This window comes from Falco cherrug, chromosome 13 (assembly GCF_023634085.1).
Source record: "Falco cherrug isolate bFalChe1 chromosome 13, bFalChe1.pri, whole genome shotgun sequence".
Classification (NCBI taxonomy): domain Eukaryota; kingdom Metazoa; phylum Chordata; class Aves; order Falconiformes; family Falconidae; genus Falco; species Falco cherrug.
Window position 1 is genome coordinate 20,336,139 of NC_073709.1, and position 25,089 is coordinate 20,361,227.

Sequence of the window (25,089 nt, forward strand, 5' to 3'; positions counted from 1 at the left end):
GTAGTAAGTGACTAGTACTTCTCCTAGATGGAGCCCTACTTTCCCTCTGTACAGATTCAGAAATACAGAAAACTTCAGACTGAGAAGGACACTGTCATTAAATATATCTGAATATACAGTATCTTTCAAGGAAAACTTTTCCCAAATATAAATTAAAGGGTTTTAAAAATACAATTTCAGAGTACTTTCCCCAGTGACATTTTTCTGACCATGTTAAATTCTATTCCCTGCAATTGGCAACAGCAGCACACAAGTTCATTTCAAGAATCCTGAAATATACTGGAATTTTATTTCTTCCCCTCTGACTCCGTAAGTCAAATCCCATTTCACTTCACGTTAAAAAAATCAGAAAATTTTTTGACAACTAAAAAAAACCACCACCAAATCACCACCTTACCCCTTTCCCTCCAGAAGTCCAACTTCTAAGTTAAAGGCATTCTTTTTTTCTTTAAATTCAAACAGTACTGCAACAATAGTAAAAACCACATAGTAAGCTGTTACAGTTAAGAGCACCTACTATTTTGAGTTCATTAAATATTGTAGAGAAGTTCTTCTCTGGCCCAGAATTGCCTGTGTTTGGTGCATTCTAGTTAATAAACTGAGAAGTTATCCTATTGGATTTTATGTTACAAGCTAGATATTAATTCTCAACAGCTCAACCTTCATCACTCTTACACTTCAAATATAGTGATAAAACATACAGAAGCGCAGACATCATCCAGCATAAGGAAAAACAAACAGGAAACAGAAGTGAAAAATCACATTGTTCACTATAATATAAATGTAAGACACAAGACACCAATGTCACTATGTCAGAGTCCTAACAACACTTTTCTTGCACCTCACACACAAGCCTCATTATTATTTCCATTTTAAGACATGGGAAAAATGGTAAACTATAGCTCTTACCATTTATAAAAACAGATGAGCTCTCAAGGCCAGCCTGCAGCAGAGACCATACAGCTATCTGACTGTAGCAAACTCTGTGAAACATTCTCTTCCCAACGTAACTGTTCATAAAAGTAGTATACTTGATCCCACAAATGACTACTAAAAGAGACACAAACCTTAAACTGCTTCCAGTTTCTTTACATTTTAGGAGATTCACAGAATCTAGAGGAGGGCTGGTTGGAAAAAAAATCCACAAAACAAGCAATTACTACTATTAAAGCATCTTTTAAATGACCAAATGCCTATGAACTTCTCTGTTATCTTTTAAACAGCAGTTCAAACTGTGGTGCATTTATTGAGGATTTACAGAACAGGTTTCACAGATCTCCTTTCCGCCAGCTCTAGCTACTGTTTTCACAAGACTGTTTTCATTTTGCTTATTTATAAAACCCCTCCTATTTGAAGTTTTATGCACAACCTTCTACTAGTTTAGAAAAGGTGCTCCTCAGAGTAACATTATCAGCCACAACCTAGATTTTCAATGATTCTAACGAATTCACCCACCAGTCTAAGCAATCAGTAAGGAAGAGAGTGGGAAAGACATCATCTCAGAGAAAAGAAACAAAAAGTCCCTTGTAATATGTCTCACGGAAAAGCGGTAGAGACACCAAAATCATGACAAGCTAGCAAATGGATAAACATCATATCTGGTAAGTCAGTTTGATACACCTAAAGGTAGCAGTCCCACAATTACCGGGTAACGCTCACTAAAGGTGCCTGTAAATCCCACCTTTAATTAGACACTGTTAATAGCCTCCTTAGAGGCATCACTTCAGTTCTTACTGAAGACACCCAAAGTGAGGCATTTGTTGAGCCTTAACACACTGGGGCTCTGTTGAGCTAGATGGAGCTTCTTTGCCTTCTAAGATGTAGGACCAATTGCTACCTAGGAGGGGAGTCAAGTCAATGTACTACCTCTGCTACGTCTGGATTCAAGTTTTACAACAGCTGAAATAAAAGAAGCATTTCATGTTTGTCTTGAATACACACACTAAAGAAGAGTACCCTTTTCCTGAGAAATCAGCAATAAACAAATTCTCCAATGCCCCACAGAGAATCAACTTTAAGTTAGACAGTAGAAACCAGCACCTGCAACCAGTACCCTATCTGAAGTGAGGTCCTGCGCACAAACTAGTATGCAGAGCACCTTTTGATCGAGATTTTCCTGTTGGGAACTAGAAAAAAACCCACCTACTTTATTACTATACGAGGGAAACAGAGCAGGAGCAGAAAGGACACAGAAAGAAACAGAGTAATATCTCTGCTAGGTTCACCTTTCATACCTTTGCTGAAGCTTTCTGAAGTCAGTGCTTTGAGTATAGGCCCACTTAAAATAGAAGCAAAAGGAACAGTATCTTCAGCTTTATACACCCAAGACAGAACTCTCAGAACTCAGCCGGCAGTACTACATAGCTTCAGTACAGTACTTATCTGCAAAGTTTCAAAGTACACTACAGTTGCAGCAGTTTTTCAAGGTCACAAGGGTAATCACAAACCCAAGTCCCTGCCCCCTCCAATTCCTAACCCACTACCCTCACAATCCCACCTAGCTGTACATCAGAGGTTTCAATACATCATTAGTTTTCAAAACCTTCATTCACTTCTCTCCTAGAATCACAGCCCAAAACTACCGTATGTGGTACCAGTGTGTATTACAAAAGGTTGATATACATCAAAGGCAACTTTAGACCTGTCTACATTTATTTAAAAGTAGTTTAATAAGGATGTTGGATACTTTCAAGAATTTTATCCATCCTATGGAGACAAGATTTTTAGCATCCCTTAAGAAGTTACCATCAGGAACATAATCTCCTATTTCAGATATGCTGCCTGAAACATTGGGGAAGGGGGGGAAATATCATCTCTATTTACCACTATTTAAAATTTCTTCCAGAAGCTAAACAAGAGACAGCATTTGTGGAAAAAACCCAAAATACAACCTCAAGACACCAAGCTACAGTGTGTGTCGTTCCCACCGAACACCCACCCCCCAAAAAAAATACTTTATTGAAACTGGCCACAATTCAGAAGTTAACACAAGGGTAAATATTTCAGAGACAATCAGGTCCTATGAATTTTGTGGAAATACAGTTAGATCAAGGAGATGTATCTAAACTAGTGCCCTTAAGGGCCAGTGCAGCAGGAGCTCAGCTATGTTACTAAAAACAACCTCCCATACAGGACAGCAGGACAGATAGTGCCCCAAACACATGAAAATACTTTCAGAGCTCACAATGCAGTATTACCCAGAAAAATCCAACCACAAGACACAAAGCCACAGGAAGTCAGGCTTCATAACCTGTTGCTCACACAGCTAGTTTCATTCTTGATTAACTGAAGTAAACTCATGAAAGAGCTACTTTCCAGAATTTATTGCAGTTTTAACACCAGTCATTTTCACACACAATTACAAAACTAGGGACAACAATTTGGAAATGGAAATTCAGTTACCACTCAAGATACACAAACAATCCTTACTCAGAGAGCAGCAAGACAATATCTGCAGTCCTGACAACAGCACTTGGGAGGCAGAAGGCAGAATCCAGCCCCCTGCACAGCTCAACAATCTCTGCAGTGCACCAAGATTCAGAGACCCAGTCAGTACATCCACATTAGCACTTCAGTTTGGATCAGGAGCACACTTTCGAAGTAAGTCTGAGTCACCCCACTCACTGTGCTTTGGTTCACATCTCAGCGAAGTTTCTGAACATATAATCTGAACATCTCTGATTAACCGAAACCAAAACTCTGGCAAAACACCTAATACTCAGTAGTGTTTGAAGTACACGCGGTCCACAGAACCAGACTACAACCCATCTAAAGCCACATGAAGTACACACACTGTTGGACACCGAGTCTGCCTAACTCACAGCTTCACTCTACAATCCTCAATTGCAGCATATTGCTTGTTAATGTAAATATAATCAATGTGGCAGATATTGCCCATTCATTTGAGAGAGCCTCAAGCAGCAGTAACTAAACCCACATACTGAAGCTGCCAACACACACCTCATCAGCCCTAAAAAGAAAGGTTGCACTGTGAATTTTTGAGTGCTCCTTTTCCTGGAGTAACTATAGCAGCTGTGTCTCACCGCTCATCTACTTTTGCTTCTACCCCTTTACAGTTAGGAGTATCAAAAGCTAGTGGGATACATCTAGGAAAGTTCTCTGAAAAAGTTAAAAAACTTCCAAGATCGACACACTTAATACATTACCTACATACACTGTTTTATAAAACTTTAAAAAAAACACTTAAAAGGCAACCCACATCAATGGCTCCACTGTAGCTGCCAACAGGAAAGGAAGAGCAGCATGTGCTCAGTAATGCTTTATTATATTACTTGCACATCAGCTTAACCAAAGCTGCCCAGAAAAGAGGTTTTTTTGTTTCTGAACAAGCTGACTAACATAATATTCATTGTTACAGTTTTCCACTTGAATCAAAATATCAGTTCTTTACAAACAGTTCCATCATTTGGTATTTGTTCTCTCCAGTCACCAATTTTTCTTTTACTATACAAAATTTTAAATACAAAATCATGAGCTTTGAACAAATAATACCTGGCTTTAGCAGGACAGACAAGCTGATGAGAATAGGCCAAAGCAGTATTGTACGAATAAATTACAGTAAGTGCTAGGTCCTCTACTCAACAAGTCATCATCTTACTTCATTTACCTCCTTGATAAAAACAATTAATTCATATACTACTGAACGTAGAGCAAATCCAGCCCTGCATTGTTAAAGGCAAACTTTCTACATTGGGGTGTAGACAAAAGTAGGATTATTGAAAACAACATTTTCATGAAGACAGACAGATGCTCTCCTTTGTGACTTAACTGGAAGTTTGCGCTCATTGCCTTGTCATTACCATACACACTAAAGAACCACCATAAGCTCTCCAGCAAGCAGCCCAGTCAAACATCCTTAAGTGATGTTTGTGAGCTGAATTCCTGTTAACTCTTGTGAGCATAGACTGAAGCACCTAGTTGTACTATTTATTTGAAAGAATACTTAGTGAAAAGGTTACTTCCCATCAAAGATGCACAGAACCTACGCCATGAGATAGTAATGTAGTAACATCATAAAATGACGCATTGAAGTAATGTTAATGAGGAAGTACTGGTGCATTAAGAAAAAAAAAAAAAGTTGTGCATGAATTTTTTCCTAACAGAAAAATACCTGAGCCTGAATATTTAGCCTGTTATCTGCTGAAATATGGAGTCTTCTTTTCTATCATTTTCTACATTAAAGCATCTTTGTGCCTTCTCCCCCAGTGCAGGCTTTGCTAAGAGCCAGAAGACTAATTTAACCTACGCTCATTGGCAAACCTTATGGTTTCCTCACGCCAATAATGCTTCAAGAAGTTGAGATGAGCTGAACTGCTCATCTCCAGAAATTGATATGAGCTACACCAGCTCAGTTATTTACAGCTTTTCAGACCAGTTTTCTTTTGCAGTGACATCACTAATTCTTCAGAATTTTTATTCTGCTTTAGCACATGATACAGGTACAAACTTGTACAAGATTTGCCAAATTTTAAGCACTTTGACCAACGTTTCCCATGCTAGTTATCTGCCAAAGACTGAAAGATGTCAGCCAAATAGCTGAGGAGTTTGCAAGGCTGTCTGCTAAAGAAAAAAAGTTTTGCTTAACTTTTTGGAAACTCAGAATCTTTGTTCTTGCATCAAGGATCTTTCATTGTCCATGCAAAGAATCTCTCTTTTCTGGCCATTGTTATTTGAATCTGGGTGACTTCTTTTTTCGTTAATAACCTGCAATAACTTGTCCAGATCTTGAAATTAAATTCCCTGAAGGTCATGTGTGTAATAGTTATGCTGAAGACCAGGGCTAAACCAGACCCTTCATGAAGTTTCAGAAAACGCTTAGCCTGCATTCACACTGCTAACAGACAGTGAGAAGGAAGAAGCCACCATTCATGGCCTATACATCTATAAGCCAAGTCTTAAAGATGATCAAGCATAAACAATCAAAGCACGGAATGAAAAAAAGTGGTAAGTAGGGAAGGAGCCATGAGAGCAAAAAATTTTAACAGTTTTCCAAAGAAACACCACTGCTCTTACTGAGAAGACCAACATGCAGATCAAATCACCTGGGCTGCTAAAAGGCCCGGGATCTGAAGGATGCTTCTTCTTTTCCACTGAGAAGAGAAACACTAGTGCAGCACAGAATTCAGAGAGATGAGAAAAGTTTTGGACAAAGTAGCGAGAGTTTAAAAAAAAAAAAACCCACACAAAATAGAACATACTTGATACAATTATGGTGGTGGGCTAAAAGAATGAATATTAAAGACACAACTATGGACACAAAGATATGCGTGACCTGTTACAGTAATCCCTCTCCACAATTCACACATGAAGCCCTGGATTCTTTCATGAAGGCCTTCTCATTCACTCAGAGACTGTGGCTGAAAAGATGAACGGTTAACTAGCTATCTTTGACTGCTGACCAGAAAAGAACAGCTATTTACCACTTACTAAGCTACAGCAGCAGGCCTAAGTTTTCCTACTGGACTGACATACACTACCCAAATGATCACTTTTAATTTTCAGAGGTTTTTTTTTTAAAAAAAAAACACCCCACCCCCAAAAAAACCCAACCAAAACAAATTCCACACCAACAAAACCCGACACTTACACCTAGGAATATTATGGTAGCACTTAGCTAGGTGTGCTGCAGTTTGCTTTATTCAAGATGGACAGTACTCCCTGAATGTTGTTCTACGTACAACCCCATCCCTTGCTGCAGTCTAAATAAACCCTGCTCCAAAGAGGGATATTAATTATTATAACACAAGTGCTTCACAGAAACAGATTTTTACATCCAATATTAAGAGCAGATTGTTACTGCCTTTCCCTTTTTGTAGTATGGAGGCAACGCATTCATGGAACAAATACTGCTTTCAATCACCCCCTCTTGACACTGAGCACCTTAAAAGACTATGTTCAACATGTTTAATTTCAATTGTGATGGATTTCTATTTAAGATGGGGTCTCAAGTTTATTAAGTCTGAAGCACACATTACTGATCACCATTGGAAAAGTTTAAGTGAACAATGATAATTCCACACCAGAGACAAGAAGGGAACTGGATTATCCAGGACAACTACTATGAGACTACTCTTTTCATTCTCCAGTTCCCTACCTCATTAACTGACCACCTCACAGCTACCACAATAAAAAAAAAATGGGTCCTACACGCTCTCTATACTATATTAATTCTGTTTCCCTCCTCTTGATTTTATGTCCCTTAATTAAATCATTATCTTATGTAACAACCTCCTCTAAATATTTGTGCAGAGCAAGACACGAGGGGCTGTGTAAACAAATAATACATACTATCACAAACCTGCAGAACACTGGATATACATGTGCAATTTTTCCTTATTTCCACCCAAGCCAAACAGCTTTCCTTTCTAAACGGATCATCTTTGCACAGATCTCTCACCCTCAAATGTTTACACACTAACCCTCTTTCAAACATAAGTGTATGGTCCAGTACAAAAGACTTCACACCTTTTGGACACATGCAATCACTTAAAGTGTTAAGGTATATATAACACATATAATAAATACATACAATAGACACATCTGAGCACACACATATATGGGGCTTGTCTACACCATATTAAGTACTTTTAGTTAGCTACTGACCCATCAACACCATTATGACTACTAGTTTTGACAAAAGTTTACCCTTTTCATGGTAAGTTCATGGACAATTCACCCAGTGGAAAAAACCAGAGCAAAATAAGGAAAAAAAAGCATCCTTCGCAGAAGCCCCTCGACTGTTCTGTAGTATCCCCTTTAATCTGATGATATTCTTAACAGTCACAAATTGCCGCATCTTCATTCACTTTGGTTTCCACTGGCTGTCACAACTATAAAATACTTCTTTCCATACTGACAGGAGCAAAGTATCCCCACAGGCTCCCACCTGCTTGGGACACACCTGGGACCCCAGACCCAGTTCATCATCCCTCCCGCACACCATTTCAACTTTTCATAGCCTCAGCCAAAAATGCCCGACTCCTCTCTCCATACACAGACTAGAGTTCCCACTAACTCAGCAATACGAAAACTCCAGTTTCCCTTTTGCACAAATACCATTCCCCTGATACACACATGTACACACAGCTTAATGTAATCTTCACCCTGTATGTGCATAATCCCCCCCCAAATTCATCCTACCCCCCCCCCCCGGCCCCTTTTCAAATGTACACAAGCCTTTCAAAGACTCCACCAGTCATTTCTACTTCTAAATATCCACCCCAGTCCCCTCACATTCTTACAAGCCGTGGTAACCCCTGGAAATTTACCCAGGAGTGCACTGATGCATAGACAGAAATTTACACTGTCTGACACCTGTCACAAACAGATACCTACAGTTCTACAGCTCCCCAGGACACGCATAGATTTTTCTCCAAACAGCACTATCACCACCCAAACACGTGGCATTTGCTACATGTTTTCCAATTTGTATCCCATGGCTCAACACAACAAACACCCAGCCTTTCAATTTCATCACAAGTGAGACAGCAGCTCCGAGCTCCTCTCACCCTCCCAGGGCACAGCCCAGGCTGCCTGTTGCCCTAGCCCACCTCAACATGCTCACCGAGCCACGCGTCACACAACTCCCAGAAGTGGCAGACAAACCAGCTCACACACAGTAAGAACACGCATGCTTCTCTGTCCACATACCATCCCATATTACACACTAAGGTCTCGCACATTAAGTCTAACCACACCGGCCACCACACAAAACGAGTTCAGAACCTTGTAGCAGCCTGTTACCACTGTGCCTGCGAGTTGTACATAGGCTTACCACCCAAAGCCTTCCTCTCCCCAAGGCTTTGACGCCAGCCAACTTACCACCTTACTTCTCACAACACTCAGAGGACTGTTTACCTATCACTCTTAAATTCAAAAGCCACAAAGTACTACTATTCCTAAATGCATGTGGTTTCACCCACCATCTGCATCCCCACGGTATAAACACATCCCTCACCCTACCACAGCACACAAAACAACGCGCACGCAGATTTCTCCAGCTGCCTCCAGCCCACCACAATGACCCCCTCCCTTCGACTAGCTACAAGTTATATTAAAAGCACAACCGCGTTTCTAGCCACTGGGCTGGCGGAGGGAGCCAGCAAGGCCCGAACTAGGAGAGAGAAGCTCCTTCAACTTCTTTCCCCTTCCCCGCCGAAGGCGTCCAGGCGCTGCGCATCTGCCTGTGACTTCCCCGCCCCCCCACCGCACAGCACCAGCTCGTCACAAGCGCCCGGGCCTAACGACAGCTTCTCCCTCCGGCAGCGGGGCCGCGGCCGCAGCTCGCCGCCTCCCACCACCCCACCCCGTCGGTAAACACCGGGCCCCGCCGGCCCCGGCCCGCCACTCCCCCGGCCCCAGCCAATGCACGTGCACCGGCCCGGCCCGCCGGCCGCCCCCTCGCCCCACGCCGCTACCGGGCACGTCGGCCCCCTCCCCGCCCAGCGCACGGCGCTAACCGCGCAGGGCCCGGCCCGCCTGCTCCCCCGCCCCACAGGCGGCGGCCGGCGTGCGGGGCCCGGGCCCCCTGCCACCGCCCCGGCGCACGGAGGGCGGGCCCGCCGGCCCCCAACATCGGCCACACCGGTGAGCTCAGCCTCGCCGCCACTTCCTCACCGTCCCTCCCCCGTGCGCCTGCCCCGGCAGTCCCGCTGCCGCGCCGGGAGGCCGTGTCAGCGCTGCCCCGAGCCCCCTCTTCTCCGGCGGCGGGAAGAGGCGGAGGCCTGGCCTGCGCGGCGCCTGCCCGCTGCCCGGGGCGCACACGCAGCAGGCCCTCCCCGCCCGCCGCCCCTCCAGCCCCACGGCGCAGGCCGGCGCCGCCAGCCCCCGCGTCCCACGGCACGCGCGCAGGCCCTGTGCCACTCGGTAACACGCGCGCGCCAGGCCCAGCCCAGCCCCCCGGCCCCTTCCCACGCCCGGCCCGGCGCGGACGCGGCCCGCCCGCCCGCGCCCCACGGCCGGCCCTGACTCCCCTACCTGTCGGCAGACGAACGCCGGCGTCCCCCGGCGCCCGGGCCCCAGGCGGCCCTGCAGGGCCCGGCCCGGGTGAGGTGGTGGTGGGGGCCCTGGCTCGGCCTCAGGCACGGGCCGCCCCGCGCTGGCCGCCGCCGGCCGCAGTCGCCGCCCGCTCGCGCACACCGAGCGCCGCCAGCAGCGCGGACATGTTGGGAGCCCCCGTCCCAAAGGCCGCCGCAAGCCCCGCCCTCCCCGCCGCCCACGTCACAGCGCTCCGGGAGGGGCGGGCGGGGCACGGCCCCCGTCCCCGCCCCTACCGCCCCGCTGCCGTTCCCGGCCGGGGCGCCCCGCGTTCCTCCCAACCCACTGGCTGCCGCTGCCGTCGCTCACGCCGTCCCGCCCCCCCCGGTGGCCATTGGCCCTCTGCCCTGCAGGCCCTACCCTTCCTCGGTGTCATTGGTCGATCAGTTCGCCGCTCACCCGCCAGCCCCGCCCAAAAACTTTTTCCTAATTGGGCCGTTCCTCTCTGCTTTGCTAATTATTGGCTACGGCTCTTGTCAATCAAAGTGCCACTGCACGCAGTCGGTCTTTCTCCGCACCGGGTTTTGGTGTTGTTTTTTTTATTTTTAATCCGGCCTCGTAGCCTGGGCAGGACTGACGGAAGCGGCTGTCAACGAGGGCCCTTGCCCCTCCCAGCCTCCCTCCCCCCGCCACATCCTTTCCCTCCCGGCGCGGTTTGCCTGCAGGCCATTGGCTCTCAGCGCCGCCAGTCCCGCAGCCTCTCTCGCCCCGGCCGCCGCTTCGCGAATCGGGCGTGAATCGATCGGTGGGTGCCTTCTCCTGATTGGACGTCGCCCCTGCCAATAAAGCGGGGCCGGCGGGTGCTGGGGAAGGGCCGGCGGACGCCGACGGAGCCGCAGAGCGCGTCCCGGCCCGCGCGCCGCTCCGCGCGGCGATTGGCCGTGGGGCGGGCGAGGAGGGGCAGAGACGCGCGACCTCCCCCGCGGCGAGCGGCGGGCAGTACCCGTATGTGCGCGCGATTACATCACCGGCAGCCAATCGGGGGCGCGGGGCCCGTCTCCTGGTCGTGGGGGGGCGGGGCGGGGCCTTGCTCCCGCCTGCGGGAGCCGCTGCGGCTCGGGCGGCCGGGGGGCGCGGCGGGGGGGGTGCCCGGCCGGCTCGGGGGGGTGCAGCTGCCGGTTTTGCAAAGGACGGGGGCGGAGGGGGTGTCGGGTCTCGGCGTTCCCTTCTACCGGCGGGGCTCGAGCGGGAGGGCGCCCCCCCCACGCCTCAGTGGGAGGCTTCTCGGGGGGCCATTTCTGCCGCCGAGCCCGCTGGGGGAGCGAACCGGGCACCGCACCGGGACCGCTAAGGCGCCGCCTGAGGAATAACGGCAGCGGGGGAGGCGGCCGCTCCGGCCCCTCGGCCCCGCCGGCTGCAGCGAGAGCCGCCCCGCGGGAGGCCCGTTAGCCTCTGCCGAGCCCCGACACAAAAGCGTTTGTTCGGGAAGGACCGTGCCAGTCCGGGTGACGGCTCTTCAGCCCGCGCCGTTCCCATCCCGGGCGGCGGGCTGGCCCGGCGGCTCGGCCCTGCGGAGGGACCCCGCTCCCGCCTGGCCCCGCAGCCCCGCTGCGGTGGCTGCGCTGGGGCGCTGCAGGCCATCCTGGCAAAGCTAAATGACAGGGAAATGCCGTCCCTGCCCTGGGCTTGGATACACCGCCCGTACAAGCAGCGCACACATTCTCACACAAGAGCCTGCTGCTATCCCCTTACGTTTCTTCCCCACACACTTTACACATCAGGTGAATGAACCCTTGTCACAAGCAGGACTTGAGATCCTAAGTCGAAACACGGTTTATGTAGCATTTTTTATTTACACGTCTGTCTCTTCTGGGGTGTTTGCAAGGAGCTGGCCCTGAAAAAGATGGGAACTTTCCCTCAGGAGGTGGCATTCTCTCCCCCTCTTCCACATCGCCACGCTGGGGGGTGATTTTTCCCAGCTCTCCAGGGTTATGTCCGCGGTACAGAAAATACCGCGCAGCTTTTGGCTGTGAGGCCATCGGCACCGCCACTCACACGAGAAAACCCTCTGGAGGCACTTTGAGCTCAGGTGACTGATGCAACTGCAGCTCTAAGCGCCGAAGCTTTGCTTTCTGTGGGTTTTAGTGCGTCTACTCCGCCGTGAGAAGCTGGGAAAGGTCGCTCCCGTGTGACGGTGCTGCTTCCACAGCCCTCGACCTGCTGATGGAGTTGATTGAGAATGAAACTTAGATTGCCTCAGCACAGGCACTCGTGAGCAAGCTCAGAAACGGCCAGAACGCTGAGGCTGCAGTTAGCCTTCTGTCATAGAAAACTTGCTCATAGACAAGCTAATTTGAGTGCCCAGACCCAGCTGCCAATCAACCTAGTTAACTTAGCAGTGTCCACATGATCTGGAACTCAAGATGCTTTTATATATCTAGCTAGGGATTTTTTTTTTTCCTCCCCTTTCCCCAGGCTTATATCTCATAGTCATTTAAACACAATTTATGTATTATTACAGCAATGACAAATATAGCTAAAAATGACTATATTTTCGGGTTGATGAATGTAAAATTCATTCAGTCTAGATACTGCTTGGACTTTTAAAAGTGTTTTTATTTCAAGTGATTCACCAGGAATTTTTTGAGAGTTTGTCATTCTTTAAAGTAATGGTAAATCTTGCACAGATTTCAGCAAGTACAGAACTGGGCTGTAGTTTTAATCAGGTCTCTGTTTACACCCCTTACTTTGCTTCTTGGCTGCCAGCCAGAGAGATACCATAGGTAGCATTAGATAATTTTGCTCAGTATGACCATGGTATACTCAGCTGCTACTGAGTCTTCCGTCTCATTTACTGTAGCAGCCATTCTTCCCGCAGGGACTACTAAACAAAAAAAATGTACAGAAATACTGGAGGAAATCACAAGTTAGTCTTTCAGTTGTCATCCAAACCTTCTGACCCTGCCTTTCTCCTTGCTTCTGGGTTGAACACTTTTGTTCTTATCCCCTTCATTTCACCTTCAGCTTTAACTGCATATATCACCTTATAACAAATTCAGAAAAAACAAAACACTTCCTTATCATATCACCTCGCTACCAGTATAACCTTTACAGAATTGACTTCCCAAAATAATGTTACCCTACATTATCTCTAAAGTAATAAAACATGTCCCCTATTGCTTCTCAAACATTACCTGCTTAAATGTTAGAGATTAATAAAAATCCACACCACGTGCACTAGTCCTTAACCCAGCACAAACAGCACATTCCTAGTCACTAGAAAATGCATATCTGGCTGGTTTATGTGGGCTAAAACTGAACACTGGCATTGCTCAAGAGCTGTGTGTGGCAATAGGCAAGTAGCACAGTGACAGGCAGCAGGGGTGGTGGGTGAAGTAATAAGTAGGAGAAATAATGGTTGTATGTGGCAATGTGGAGTTAATGGCTAATCTAGGGATTTTGTACTTTTTCATGGCTGGCCCAGTTAAGCTTCATCTAATATTACTACAGCAGGATATTTGTGAGAATACATGTGTGTTGGATAGACAGTCATGTGTGCATGCCTGAAAGTGTGTGCATTTGTTAACACATACAATGTCTGTCTGATTCTTAGTGGTGATGAAAATATCTGTGAACTATAGAAATATTAACCAATAAATGGGAAGTAGATTGTACAGGATAAAGACAATTTACAAATTACTATATTTGATATGCACTTAAGAGAAATGAAAGTGAATTCTTAACATACAGAGTTTTTAAAATGGCTTTTTTTTTTTTTTAATGTTCTATTGATATTAGTAAACAGATCTGTCCTTTTAGGCGTAGTTGTTGATCACTCTCAAAAATTTGTTCAAACAAATGAACTGTAAAACAGGTCTTGACAAAATATCAGTAACTTTGGGAAACTACTCAATCTGACAGTGTTTTCACATTGTTATCTCAACTTTTACCTCTGTTTTTGAAAAAGTTAACTTTTCATCTGAAGCATGTATCCAACTAATGTTTTAACTGGCCTTCACACTGGTTTGACCACAAGTGGCAACTGCTCTAGTTTCACAAGAAAGCATTCTCAGACACTGAGAATATTCATGGTACATGAGCATTTTTTATCTGCAAAGCAAACAAACGCATTTTCAGCTGAGTAACTTCCCATGGAAATTAATTCACTAAAAAACAGTAGTTCAGTTCTTCACCACTTCCCTGCATACCCCTTTCTAGATTACACCATCTGTGAAGAAAGGAAGGAAATCACCACAGATAATAAGGTCATCATCATATTAAGAAATTAGTAGAGAAAATTTGGAAAGATTCATGTAATGTTTCACCTTGGGTTTTGCTCAAGAGGAAGAAGGTTAAATGCCAATACAGCAACGGGGAATAGGAAGAATGTGGGATGGGTAGCAAAGAAAACGTCACAGATACAGAGGCAAAAAGCAAGTAATGTTACTGTGTCAAAATGAAATAACTGAAAAGTGGATATACTATTTCCAGCATTTTTTGGGGAAAAAAAGGACGACTATCACAAAACAGTTCAGGACATCCCCCCTGTGATACAAGAAAACTCATGGACTTCCTAACTGAAACACGTGGATTAGAGAGGATTTGCAGCTGAGGAAACACAGAACTAAAGATGGATAATAACATGGTAGGTTAAGGAAGCAATGTTCTGCAAATAAAACATGGGGAACAAAACAGCTCGTAATTTAGTTCCAATGTATTTTTGGAAAAGATGGTTATAGAATGTATTGAGAGGAGAGGGATGTGAGATTGTTACAGACCCCTGAAGGGAAGTTTCTGAGGTAGCTAAAAACTCCATATTATTAAAGAGATGATACCACTTGGATACCAAGAACCAGCCAGTGAGTTTTCAAATTCCCGGTTAACAGTTTGGGGTATACATGCTACTCATAATTGGAGCTGACATTCTGGACTGGGGCAGTCAATGGATTCCTCCTCCAAACTGCCACTAAGCCTGCAAGAAGTAAAGCTTTTGCATGGTTCAGGAATGTGCCCTTGAAGGCCTGACTGTAGATAATAACCTTGGAGTAAGCCATCACAAGTTGTGCGATCAAAGGTAGGGGTGAAAGTAAGAACATACTCAATTTTAGAAAGGCAAGCTGGGCTAAATGAAGGGGCCTGGCAATAAAATCAGCTTGTATGATGAAAACAGAAATCTGAATGTGGAAGAAGCCTTAGGTATGTTGAAACCAAAATTGCTAATTCCATTGGGATTCTGTATCCCACACGAGGCAAAAATTTTTACAGGTAGAGGCTTTAAGGCGTAAGTGGAAGACAAGCGTCATCGAGGGAGAGGTAAGAATTATAAGCAGAGAGCATATAACAAAACGGGGGGGGGAAATGGTCTGGTTCAGGAAAGATCTCAAATGTCAATGTGAGAATGAAGAGAGAATTTACCTGGAAAACCAGGTTAATTTAGACCTTGCATATGATATCTAGAAAACCAGCAAGATGTTATCCAGCTATGGCATAATATTGTAAGAAAGAATTGCTGTTGCTTTCTGGTGAGGAAGAAGTGGGGTTTAGAGATAGTCTACATCTGATTCTACAACTAAATGCATATTTTGGCTCAATTTTCAGTAAAGATGGTGATGTTGAACACAGGGTTAGAGGGCAGGATGGCTAATAGCTAGGAGGGAAAGGAAATTGCTGGTATCACATCTAAGAAGAAAATAAAACACAGGCTACAGCCTCTGGGCAGGAAAAACAGATAATGCCCATTCCAGAAGTCAGGAAACAGTGTCAAATGAAACCGTTTGTCTCATAGTAAGCTTTTTAAAGTAAGTATAGCAGGAAATGAGAAAGCATAATGATTGTTTACAAAAGGTGGACCTTACCAGATTAATCTAATATCTTTCTTTGATAATATCATTCAACTTCTACATATGGGAGGAGATGACAGGAATTAGCAGAGCAGTACCAGAGACTAACGGAGTTGATGGACTATCCATAGAGGATGAAGTAAAACCTAATGATCAGAGGTGAAGTATCTGAGTAAATTTTTCCCTTTTATCTGCCCCCCACCAAGATCAGTTTTGGAATAAGCCTATTAGACATTTTCCTTAATGATGGACACAAGAAGGTGGTGAGAAATAGATTTGCAAATGACCCAGTGCTTGGAGGTACCAACAGTAAGGAGAACTAGGAAACCACACACAATTAAACTGATGGAGAAATAGAAATGCAGTTAACGTCAAGAGTATAAAAAGCAAGATCTTTGAGGATTACTGTCAGAGATTTCCTCTAGCACCTGGGAGCTCATCACTTCAAAAAGATGATGGAGGAGGACTGAATATTCTATTTTATCACAGCATGATATGAAATGCCGTTCAGTTTCAGCATTAGAATGACAAATGCAATCTTAAGCATGGCTGAGCAACAGGTTAACTGCGTGCACACAGGCCCTTAATTGGCAGTGTGGAAGTACTTACTCGGAGCTCCACACAGGCAGCCATAAGCTGGCTTTGGGTTGTAACAAACTGAAGGGGCTGATGTGCCATGATTATTTCTGTGGCCTTCATTTGAGCTTTGTTCGTGTTGTTAAATTGGGTAGGGACAACCAGCCACAAGCTGTCAAGCCAGTTTGTAATTAAGCCGTGACTTAGCATGGCTTAATAAGTTACTACTCCACAGGCAAGCTGTAATAACTGCCTGTATGCATGCTCCCAGCCCGTCCAGCTGCTGAAGCAAGATGTGTTAGTTTAAGCTACTATATGCTGCTATAGCATCCTAGCTGATAAGCAATGATTTGCTTTGGTAACCCAATCAGTTGTGATCATACTTTTCCTCCATGCTACTAGGAAGCTCAGAACTCAATGTAGTATTGTAAGTGGCACGGGAGGTAGACTAGAAGTGTTAGTTTTGTTAACTTCTTGCTGAGATGGCTACTTTCGCAGTCTAAAATTTTGCTAAACATTTTACCTTGATGTTAGAATAGCAATTTTTGCTTACACTACTCTCACCCATTATCCCTAATATGTTTTCTTCATTATTACTGCCCTGTTTTGTTCTTCACTGACTATCTGGACTTCAGATTACTTTTTCTACTCTTTGACTGAAATATTTTAAGAGATCTTAAAATGCTATAAGAGTGGTCAAAAGCGTAAGCATTATCACTGTATAGTATTTCTGTTCTTAGCTTGTAAGCTTATGTTATTGAAAAAGTCAATCAAATTTGGCTAGCAAGCCTTCTTTTAAGCTTCACAAAATAGACAACTTCTGGTAACAATATCCTCTGTTTTCAAACATCTTTCAAATGCTGCATCGATACAAAGTTATACAGTACAGACCATTCCAATGAAAACTCAAAAATAAGCATGTGATTAAAAAAGAAACAAATTTGAAATCTGAAGAGATTATCATTAAAGTATGCTGCTATTAACTGAGATATATCACGGTCGATGCAATTCCACTGCTACCTTTTCCTGCCCACTTACACATGTTCTAAGCACATCTCTAGTAGTAATCTAATAACAATTTAACAGCTTCCTACTTAATCTTTGTGATATTTTTCTAATTCATATTCACCATTAATGTTTAGTCACTGTTTTACCCTTCCTTACTGTAACTATGACAAGTAATTGCCTGGGAGTGGAAAAGGTAGCTTCATAAAATCAGGGACACTTTATACTTTCACACGTGTCCATTCACCATCTTTTTCTCCCCATTGTTGAGGGAGAACAGCTTGAGAGCCCCAGTGAGAGATGGGGCTAGTTACACACGTTGTTCTTATCCACAATGGGTAAGAAAAGCTGCCTAGAATGGGGCAACACATCAGGCAGAAGCAATCTGATCTGTGTGAATGGTTGGTATTATTCTGTGGATGTTTCTAGTGAGGGCATTCTGTTAAGATCAGCCGAGCTGTTAAACTGGAATGGATGTGACTCATCATCCTTCTGAGGGGAAAAACACCAGCAACCAAACCATGCACAGCGCGAAGGGTTGTCGGAACACACAGCTCAAATGCTAACAATCACCAAAGTGGGTCTCGAGAAGATTTTTTTTTTTTTTTTTAAAGACTGAGGGGGAAAAATGTCATCTTCTGACAGAAACTTCATGCACATCCAGTAGGTCACTGAACTTTTTCCTAAAGAACTGAACTGCAGCAGGGGCTGTTGAGTAATTTATATATGCATGTGACTGATGAATACCACTTTAAGTAGAAAGGAAAGATGGCAAGAAATCAAACAAACCAAGAAAAGTAAACCCACAGCAAGGGAAGGGCCTCTTTCTCTTAAAATCTGTTAACATCTAAACAACTCTCTCTGGTATCCATCCCAGTGCTGCATAACCCCAGAAGGAGTGTCCTAGTAGTCCAGAGCTGCAGATGTGAGTGGTTGTGAACTTGCCAATGGAAACAATTGGTGGTGACTCGGTGAAAGAGAGTCACCAACAGCAAACCCATCCGGTAAGGTCAGCAGACTGCACACCAGCTTGCTGGGAGGTAAAGCTAATCCGTGTGATAGGCAAGAGGGATAACGCTGACTCCAAATGGAGCCCCTCACAAAAAGGAGTTAATTCTTCCTTCTCTGCATTTCTGTAGGGTGGTTTGATAGGTGCTATCCCTGACCAGTGGCCCGTGTCAGACACTATCACATTGCAGCCATTTCAATTTTGAGCTCTGAGCAAAGATCTTAGCCTTCTGCGTGCCAAATCCAGGTACATCCCCTGTTCAATGCAGTATCCACTGTTTAAAAATTAGCATTTTTAATGTTGAAACATATAAGCATGTAATGAATCTTCACAAAGAAAAGCAAAGCAGAATGTAGTCCAGGTTCCATGTTTTTATTTATTAAGTTTGTTAGTTGTTTTTTTTAAATTAACAGTGGGTTTTTTTGCCAATTATATACTAACAGACAGAACAATTGTTTTAAGGTAAGTATGTTGTATTTAGTTTCAAAAGTATTGTTGAATCCTTCTTTGTCCAGTCATTAAATCCTTCCTAAAAAAGAAAATGTCTGTATTTCTTACTAGCATATCCACATGGAGATTATTCATGACAAGGGTATTAATTTATATAAGCTGTTCTTCTGGCTTCTGGAAATTATATTACTGTTGGGACAGAAAAAGAAAAAATACCCCACTCAGATACATTCTCACCATGGTGACCTACGCGAGAACTGTCACAACAGATGCTGCTGATGCCACTACAATTTCCAGAGCTCCTGCTGTTCGTGTTGTTGCTGAAGAGAAAATCCACTGCCCTTCACTGCACTTAAAGCTCAGTGAGATCAGACTGCAGCTTAAAGATAATGTTCACACTTTACTGTACATCAGTATCAAAGAGAAAATGAGATGATCAAAATATGCCAACTATAATAGTAGTGTCAACGTTAAGTATGCTGTGTTCTTCCTCCAAGGTACCGAGTGCTCTGACTCCCTCCTGTTTCAGCAAAGGGAAACTAGCCCCAGGATCACAGCCTTCGGTTCAGCTCTGCTCAAGCCAGAGTGCCACCAATCTTGGTAAGAATACACGCCAGGGAAGAAGTAGAGGATTGGTCCTGCTCAAGGAAAAAAATAAAGTTTTTGAAACAACTAAAACAAAGTAGTAGTTGTAGTTATCAAAGAGAAAATATAAAATATGTTGCCTTATGTTATAAAGAATAGACTCTCTGCACAATGAATATTATGAACTCTGTTCCCAACTCCACCAGAGAGCTGCCAGCTAAAATAAGAAAGTTGCACAGGTCCTTTTTGCCAACAGAACTGCTATGTCAGTGAAGTGCGTAAAAGCATATCTTTTTAACAGGCTACCTGTTACTCAACTAAATAAGTTTATTTCAAATGATTAGAAAATAATTTCTAATCAAAGATAATCTAAAGCTAGTGAGAAAAGGATAGTGGATTTTAAATGGGAATGTTCAGCTTCGAAGAAATTAATGAATTTTATGAATTTTACACTATGCAGTACAAAAATGAAACAAACCTACCAAAGTTGTGGTGATAGGACTTGACAGTTTAAAAGCAGTATTTCTGAAAGTGAAAGGGCTTACAGAAGACCTCCGATTAGCCTGCTCACTATCAAGAAACTCTGGCATAAATAACAGAGAAACTGCTGGGATATCTATAATTAACCATGGCTAAGGGAATTAGAGTTGGAAGTTACTATGGCAGTTGTAAAGCCTCTGATATGATAAAGTGAGGAAATAAGAGGAATGAAAATTATTTGAGAAAATGCTCCAGACCCTAAACTGATCATCGTTATTAGTGACATGCCATGTGTGAACTCTATGAATAAAGTAATCCATTTTTCACAAGCTGCGAGGTTAGGGTCTAATGTGCAGTTGATAGTTTTATTGTATGTAATTTATAAGATCTTAAAAAGCCATGAAAAAAGGTTCATAACAGAAATTATACTGTCTGGGAAATTGACACCCAAAGCAAATTATGATTCAACTGACTGTCTAAGCAGGAAGGTAAATCTAAGTTTGGAAATCGATGTGTCAGAGGACCACCATGTATTGGAGACATTTCAGGTTGAGATAAGCGTAAACATGTCATTTGCATTCATCTAAACAGCTCAGGTTGATCAAAACTACCATACAATATATTAGTTTTCTTAAACTGAAGGAAGCAAGGGAAGGCAGATGATCCAAAGAAACGTTCTGAAGTTCAGCCTCCCTTGCACTAAGCAGTTCCCTCATACTTTGGGCAGAGGCAGGCGGAAACCAAACCAAGAAGTACATCCTGAAGTTCAGTTGTACCAGCTCCTTGGCTCCCAGAACAAGGTAAGTATTGAAATTGGATTTTGTTTCTATACTTTTTGGTTTTGTGTTTAAGTGTGTTTCCATTTTATATCAGAAACTTAACTGTTGCTTTGTTAGCATAATCTTTTTTTTTCCTTATTTAACTTTGCCTGGTGATTTCAAGTGACTGTGGCAAGCACAAGGCACTATTTCTGAAGAAGCATCAAATCCAAATGAATGAGTTGGCACACATACCTTTTAGGATACTCACAACCCAAGAGAAATTTGAGAAATCAAGGCATTTCTTAACAAATAGCAAGAGTCAGTGTTACACTAGGGGGAGAAGTCTTTCCAGTGGGGCATTCATTGACCACATGAGATTGCACAGTTGCAGGTGCCAGAGATTAAATCTCTTGGAGTTGACACAGTGCTCTAGCACTACTGAGGATGCAATGTATTGCAGGGAAGGAGAGGTGAGGCAAAAGAAGAGGTGGAACTCCAAGACAGTCAAGCAGGGAACTGCAGAGTGTACAACTGCCATGATAAGCCAAGTGAGGATCTTACATCCAGAAAAAGATTCAAGAAATGTAAATATTACATTCCATTGAAAAAGGGTGTAAGAACAGTGAAATTCCGAAAGCTAGAAAAGAAAGAATGACAACAGACACTGGAGAGTACTACTGTGCAAAGCTCTTCAATGGTAACAAGCTCAGCTTTTTCATAAAGTGTTTGAAAAAAATAAATTGAGAGGCTCCACAGCTGAAGTATAATAAATACAAAAGTAAGTACATAGTGGACACTGCCAAACACTGCTGGCACTGTAATATCACAGTAGGATGCTTAAAACCGGATCCCAGCAGTGTATAAGCTATAGAGATACAGAAAAACCTCAGTGCCAGTTTATTCAGCTAGAGAGGGACCTTTGGATACAGGCTTTGCAATCATGTATGTTTATCTAAGATAGGCCAGTGTTAGCTGAAACACCATAAACTGCTTATTTGCATTGCTAGACGAGGCTTGGAAAATTTCACTCCTTGAAAAAAACATTACTCTTTCAATTATTAGCACGTCGCTATTACATTATCATTATACTTTTTTTCAAATCAGGAGTAAAAGAAGAAAAGATACAGTATTTGCAGAGACACAGAAAATAACAGGGGCATTCGGCCTCCAGTGGCTACGACTACCAGGTTTGTTTATTCAGTCTATGGCCCTCTGGAACAGGCTGTAGGCCAGATGATTTGCTTTGGTAGTGGCAGTAGCCTACTTACCACCTCCCTGCCCAGTAATAAAACATGGGAAGGACCAGGGCCCCTGAGAAAGACGGCTTTTAGAAACGAGGTACTGTCAGAACAATTAATCCAGTAATCTGTCTTTTCTCCTCACAGGTCTGTGGCACCGCTTGGAGAGGAGGATACCAACAGCGAGCTGTCCGAATTACTTGGCGATACTAATCTACTCTCAGCTTCTGTATTTCTTGGGTGCTTATCTCTTCAGCATGGGAAACTTGCTGCAAGCGGCCTGTTGTTTACATTCAGTGATTATGGCACTTCCAGGCAGTTGCCATGTCCTGCAGCAAAGGATGGACCACAGCACATGGCCCTCTGCTGTCACTAGGGAAAGGTGTAGCATCTCAGATGTGGGCATCTGCTGCAGAGCATCTGACAGGATTTCGGCAGAGCAGAGTCCTTTGTGCATGCCTGTTTGATAGAAATTACCAATGGTCTCAGATGAAATGTAGACTATGACTGGCAGTGCAACAGCAAAAGGAGGAACGTTAAAAGGCAGAACATATGGGGACCGAGGTAGAAAAACTTATTTCAACTTGTATTCAAACCCTGTCATACAGCTACGTGGTTCTCCTTGTAACATGCCCCATTACATACAAAAATGTTAATGGCCACTGAGGGCTGAAGTAACAAAAAGAAGTTATATCTATTGTCAAGCACATTTAACTCAAACCACAAAACCAACAACTTCTGAATTCTAGTGACAGAATTACAAGGAAGCGCTGTGTGAACAAAGATGCAGGCAGGAAGGTGTGACTAAAGACTTAAAAGTCTGGGACTTTTGTTTTCCAGAAGCAAAACAAAGGACTGTACAGCCAAAGTACAAGGAAGTCAGTGAAGCAGAAACCACAGGGGATGAAGTGTCCACTCATCCAGCACTTTCAGATTTAGAGGACAGGGCAATTTAGCGAATCCCAGAGATGAGAAGACAGAATCATAGACAAACTCTTGCAGATTAGAAATCATGCCTGACTGACTGCAGAAGCAAGAGAAGTAACACACACAGCCCCAAAACACTGTCAAAGCTGACATACTTTTGAGAAATTACATGAATTCCCAGAAAAAGAAGGAAGGGTACATGGCTTGGGGGCATCAACTGTTCTTTCAGAATACTGGAAAGGTGGAGAAAAGACTAGAGACCTCGATCAATTTACTGAAGCATTTGATCATGTTTTCAGGGAAGATACATGCATCTCATTTTCTGTTGCTTAAACATTCGTTAGTCATTTGTCAGAAGAGTTTAAAAAGCAAATCATGCAGGAGTAGTCCAAGCAAATTTTTTTTTCTAGTTTTTACATAGAGGGTAAAGAATCTTGGAGTGAAGACAAGGCTATCTTAAATCCTGATCTAACATATATATGAGTCTGTATTAAAGAGTACGAGAATGAAGAGAAGCATTTATTTGGTTCCAAGAGAGAACCTCACTCGCATTCATCTCTTCAGTCACTGCAGCTTGTACTGCAACAGGAATTACTTTTCAGGCTGCTACATCACATCAGATTTTGACTAGAACTCCAAGTGAAACAAATAATTGGACTGATGATGTTCCCACTAAAGTCCACCATACAATTCCTATTTATTTCAGAAAAAGCAAAGTCAGTCTGAAGGTATTTGTAGTAGAATTTGAAGAACCGCTTTCACACCTAGTTTTATACCATTTAATTCTGTTGACTTCTGTGGGGTAACACATGATTTTTCAGTCTTAAAAATAAAACCACAATAAGGTCAATTTGTCTTTTTATTAATTATTCATTGCCTAAGCCTAGGGACTTATCGACGTTGAGGCCCACACGCACTGCTGCTAAAGCCATAGCAAAAAGGCAGTGATTATGTATTAGGCCTTTAGGTTCATAGCATCAGTAAATTATCACTGCTTTATGTATTTGCAATGTTTTCAGACAGACCTTCATACTTGGAAAGTACAGTTGTACTTATGCACATTATTTTAAAGATTTATTTCAAAGCATTCTGCAAAACATAATCTGAGCACACATTTAATAAGACATAAATACAAATTAAGGCAACCATTGAAGAAGTGTATCTGTCTCTGTAGTTAAAGCCTACTAAATTAAATTTTAAAGAATTCACTCAGACTGGAAATCATATCACTGTGTGTGGGCACAGAAGAAGGCTCAGTAAATTCTGGCTTGGTGGGTGAGTCAGCATGAGTCATCAGCAGACATACCGTCCTACGGTTATATGAATCCACAAGGTACATTTAGAAACATTTCACAGTAACAAAATAACGCCATCCTCCTGCTTTTTGTCTAGATATTATTAATGACAGCCCCAACTCTCCTAAAATATTGTAGGTGTTCTCAGCTCAACACCTAAGGTTAAAGGGAAGCAAATCCCTCTATTTTGGTTTTTTCATTAAGCAAAGCTAACACAAATATAAAAAGCTGTTAGGAAAGCCTCAGGTTGCAAATAAAATCGTTTACATAGTTGCATTACACTGACAAACAGCTGAGCAACATCTACTTTTCAGGTGGATTTCTGATTACTTGGTTGAAACCCAAGGAGTTTCTTTTTCTCTCTTCCAATTTTAATTGTTTCCATCACTCAAAATTTTAAGTGGGTAATAAGATGCTATGACAAATGAAGTTATTTAGCTGAAGTCACCAACTGTGTATTAAGCAAAATAGTGTCAGTTTTGTTCTGGAAGAGTTTTTAGTTGTGGTGTGTTTATTGAAAGACTCTGAATGCAAAGTAGACTAGCATTTGTAAGGCTGAAACTATGCCTGCTTTCCTCTCTCCTTTCACTTTTCTAAATTTCCATGGAAAAGTTAAATTGTTTACTCTGGATTTCATTTTCCACTGAAACAGATTTCATTTTCTTCCAACCTGTCATTCTACATACAATATATAAGTACTCAGCGTATCCCAATTTGCACAGCTACATAGGAAATGCATTTTTCTTATCAATTTTGGGAGCTCTAATATTTACTTTTTCTTTAGTTTTGCCAAAGATTAGGGAAATTCACAAGTATTGTAAACTGTGCTTACAATCTAGTGAATGGATTAGGATGGCCCTTGGGCATATACATACACAGCTATTTGGCTGACTGACCACTCCACAACCCAGTCTAGAAACCAAGTCT

General features: G+C 43.3%; 2 protein-coding genes across 11 annotated transcripts in view; one reads left to right on the plus strand and one right to left on the minus strand.

The window, feature by feature from the left end:
- The window catches only part of PPM1B (protein phosphatase, Mg2+/Mn2+ dependent 1B), a 62,326-nt gene extending 51,543 nt beyond the window's left edge, over window positions 1-10,783 (minus strand). For 5 of the 10 annotated variants that reach the window (XM_055725435.1, XM_055725436.1, XM_055725438.1 and 2 more), the window contains exon 1: window positions 9,997-10,225. The gene's annotated coding sequence lies outside the window, so the exon portion shown is untranslated. Of the gene's footprint in view, window positions 1-9,996; window positions 10,226-10,715 lie in introns of those variants that run through there. The other 5 variants (XM_055725439.1, XM_055725432.1, XM_055725431.1 and 2 more) reach the window with 3 other exon arrangements.
- Window positions 9,040-23,801, plus strand: LOC114015123 (uncharacterized). The gene is made up of 6 exons (XM_055726002.1): window positions 9,040-9,332; window positions 10,654-10,801; window positions 19,374-19,476; window positions 20,669-20,741; window positions 21,807-21,889; window positions 22,088-23,801. Exons 1-6 carry the CDS (start codon window positions 9,040-9,042, stop codon window positions 22,405-22,407), a joined length of 1,020 nt encoding a protein of 339 aa, XP_055581977.1. The 3' UTR covers window positions 22,408-23,801.
- The last annotated feature ends 1,288 nt before the right edge of the window (window positions 23,802-25,089 follow it).

Bases quoted from the DNA above. Each gene is read 5' to 3' on its own strand.
- LOC114015123 (XM_055726002.1), top strand. From the start codon at position 9,040: ATGACCCCCTCCCTTCGACTAGCTACAAGTTATATTAAAAGCACAACC. The intron at 9,333-10,653 runs GTAAACACCGGG...GCTGTCAACGAG, and splicing joins CCCACCACCCCACCCCGTCG to GGCCCTTGCCCCTCCCAGCC. The intron at 21,890-22,087 runs GTTTGTTTATTC...TTCTCCTCACAG, and splicing joins CCAGTGGCTACGACTACCAG to GTCTGTGGCACCGCTTGGAG.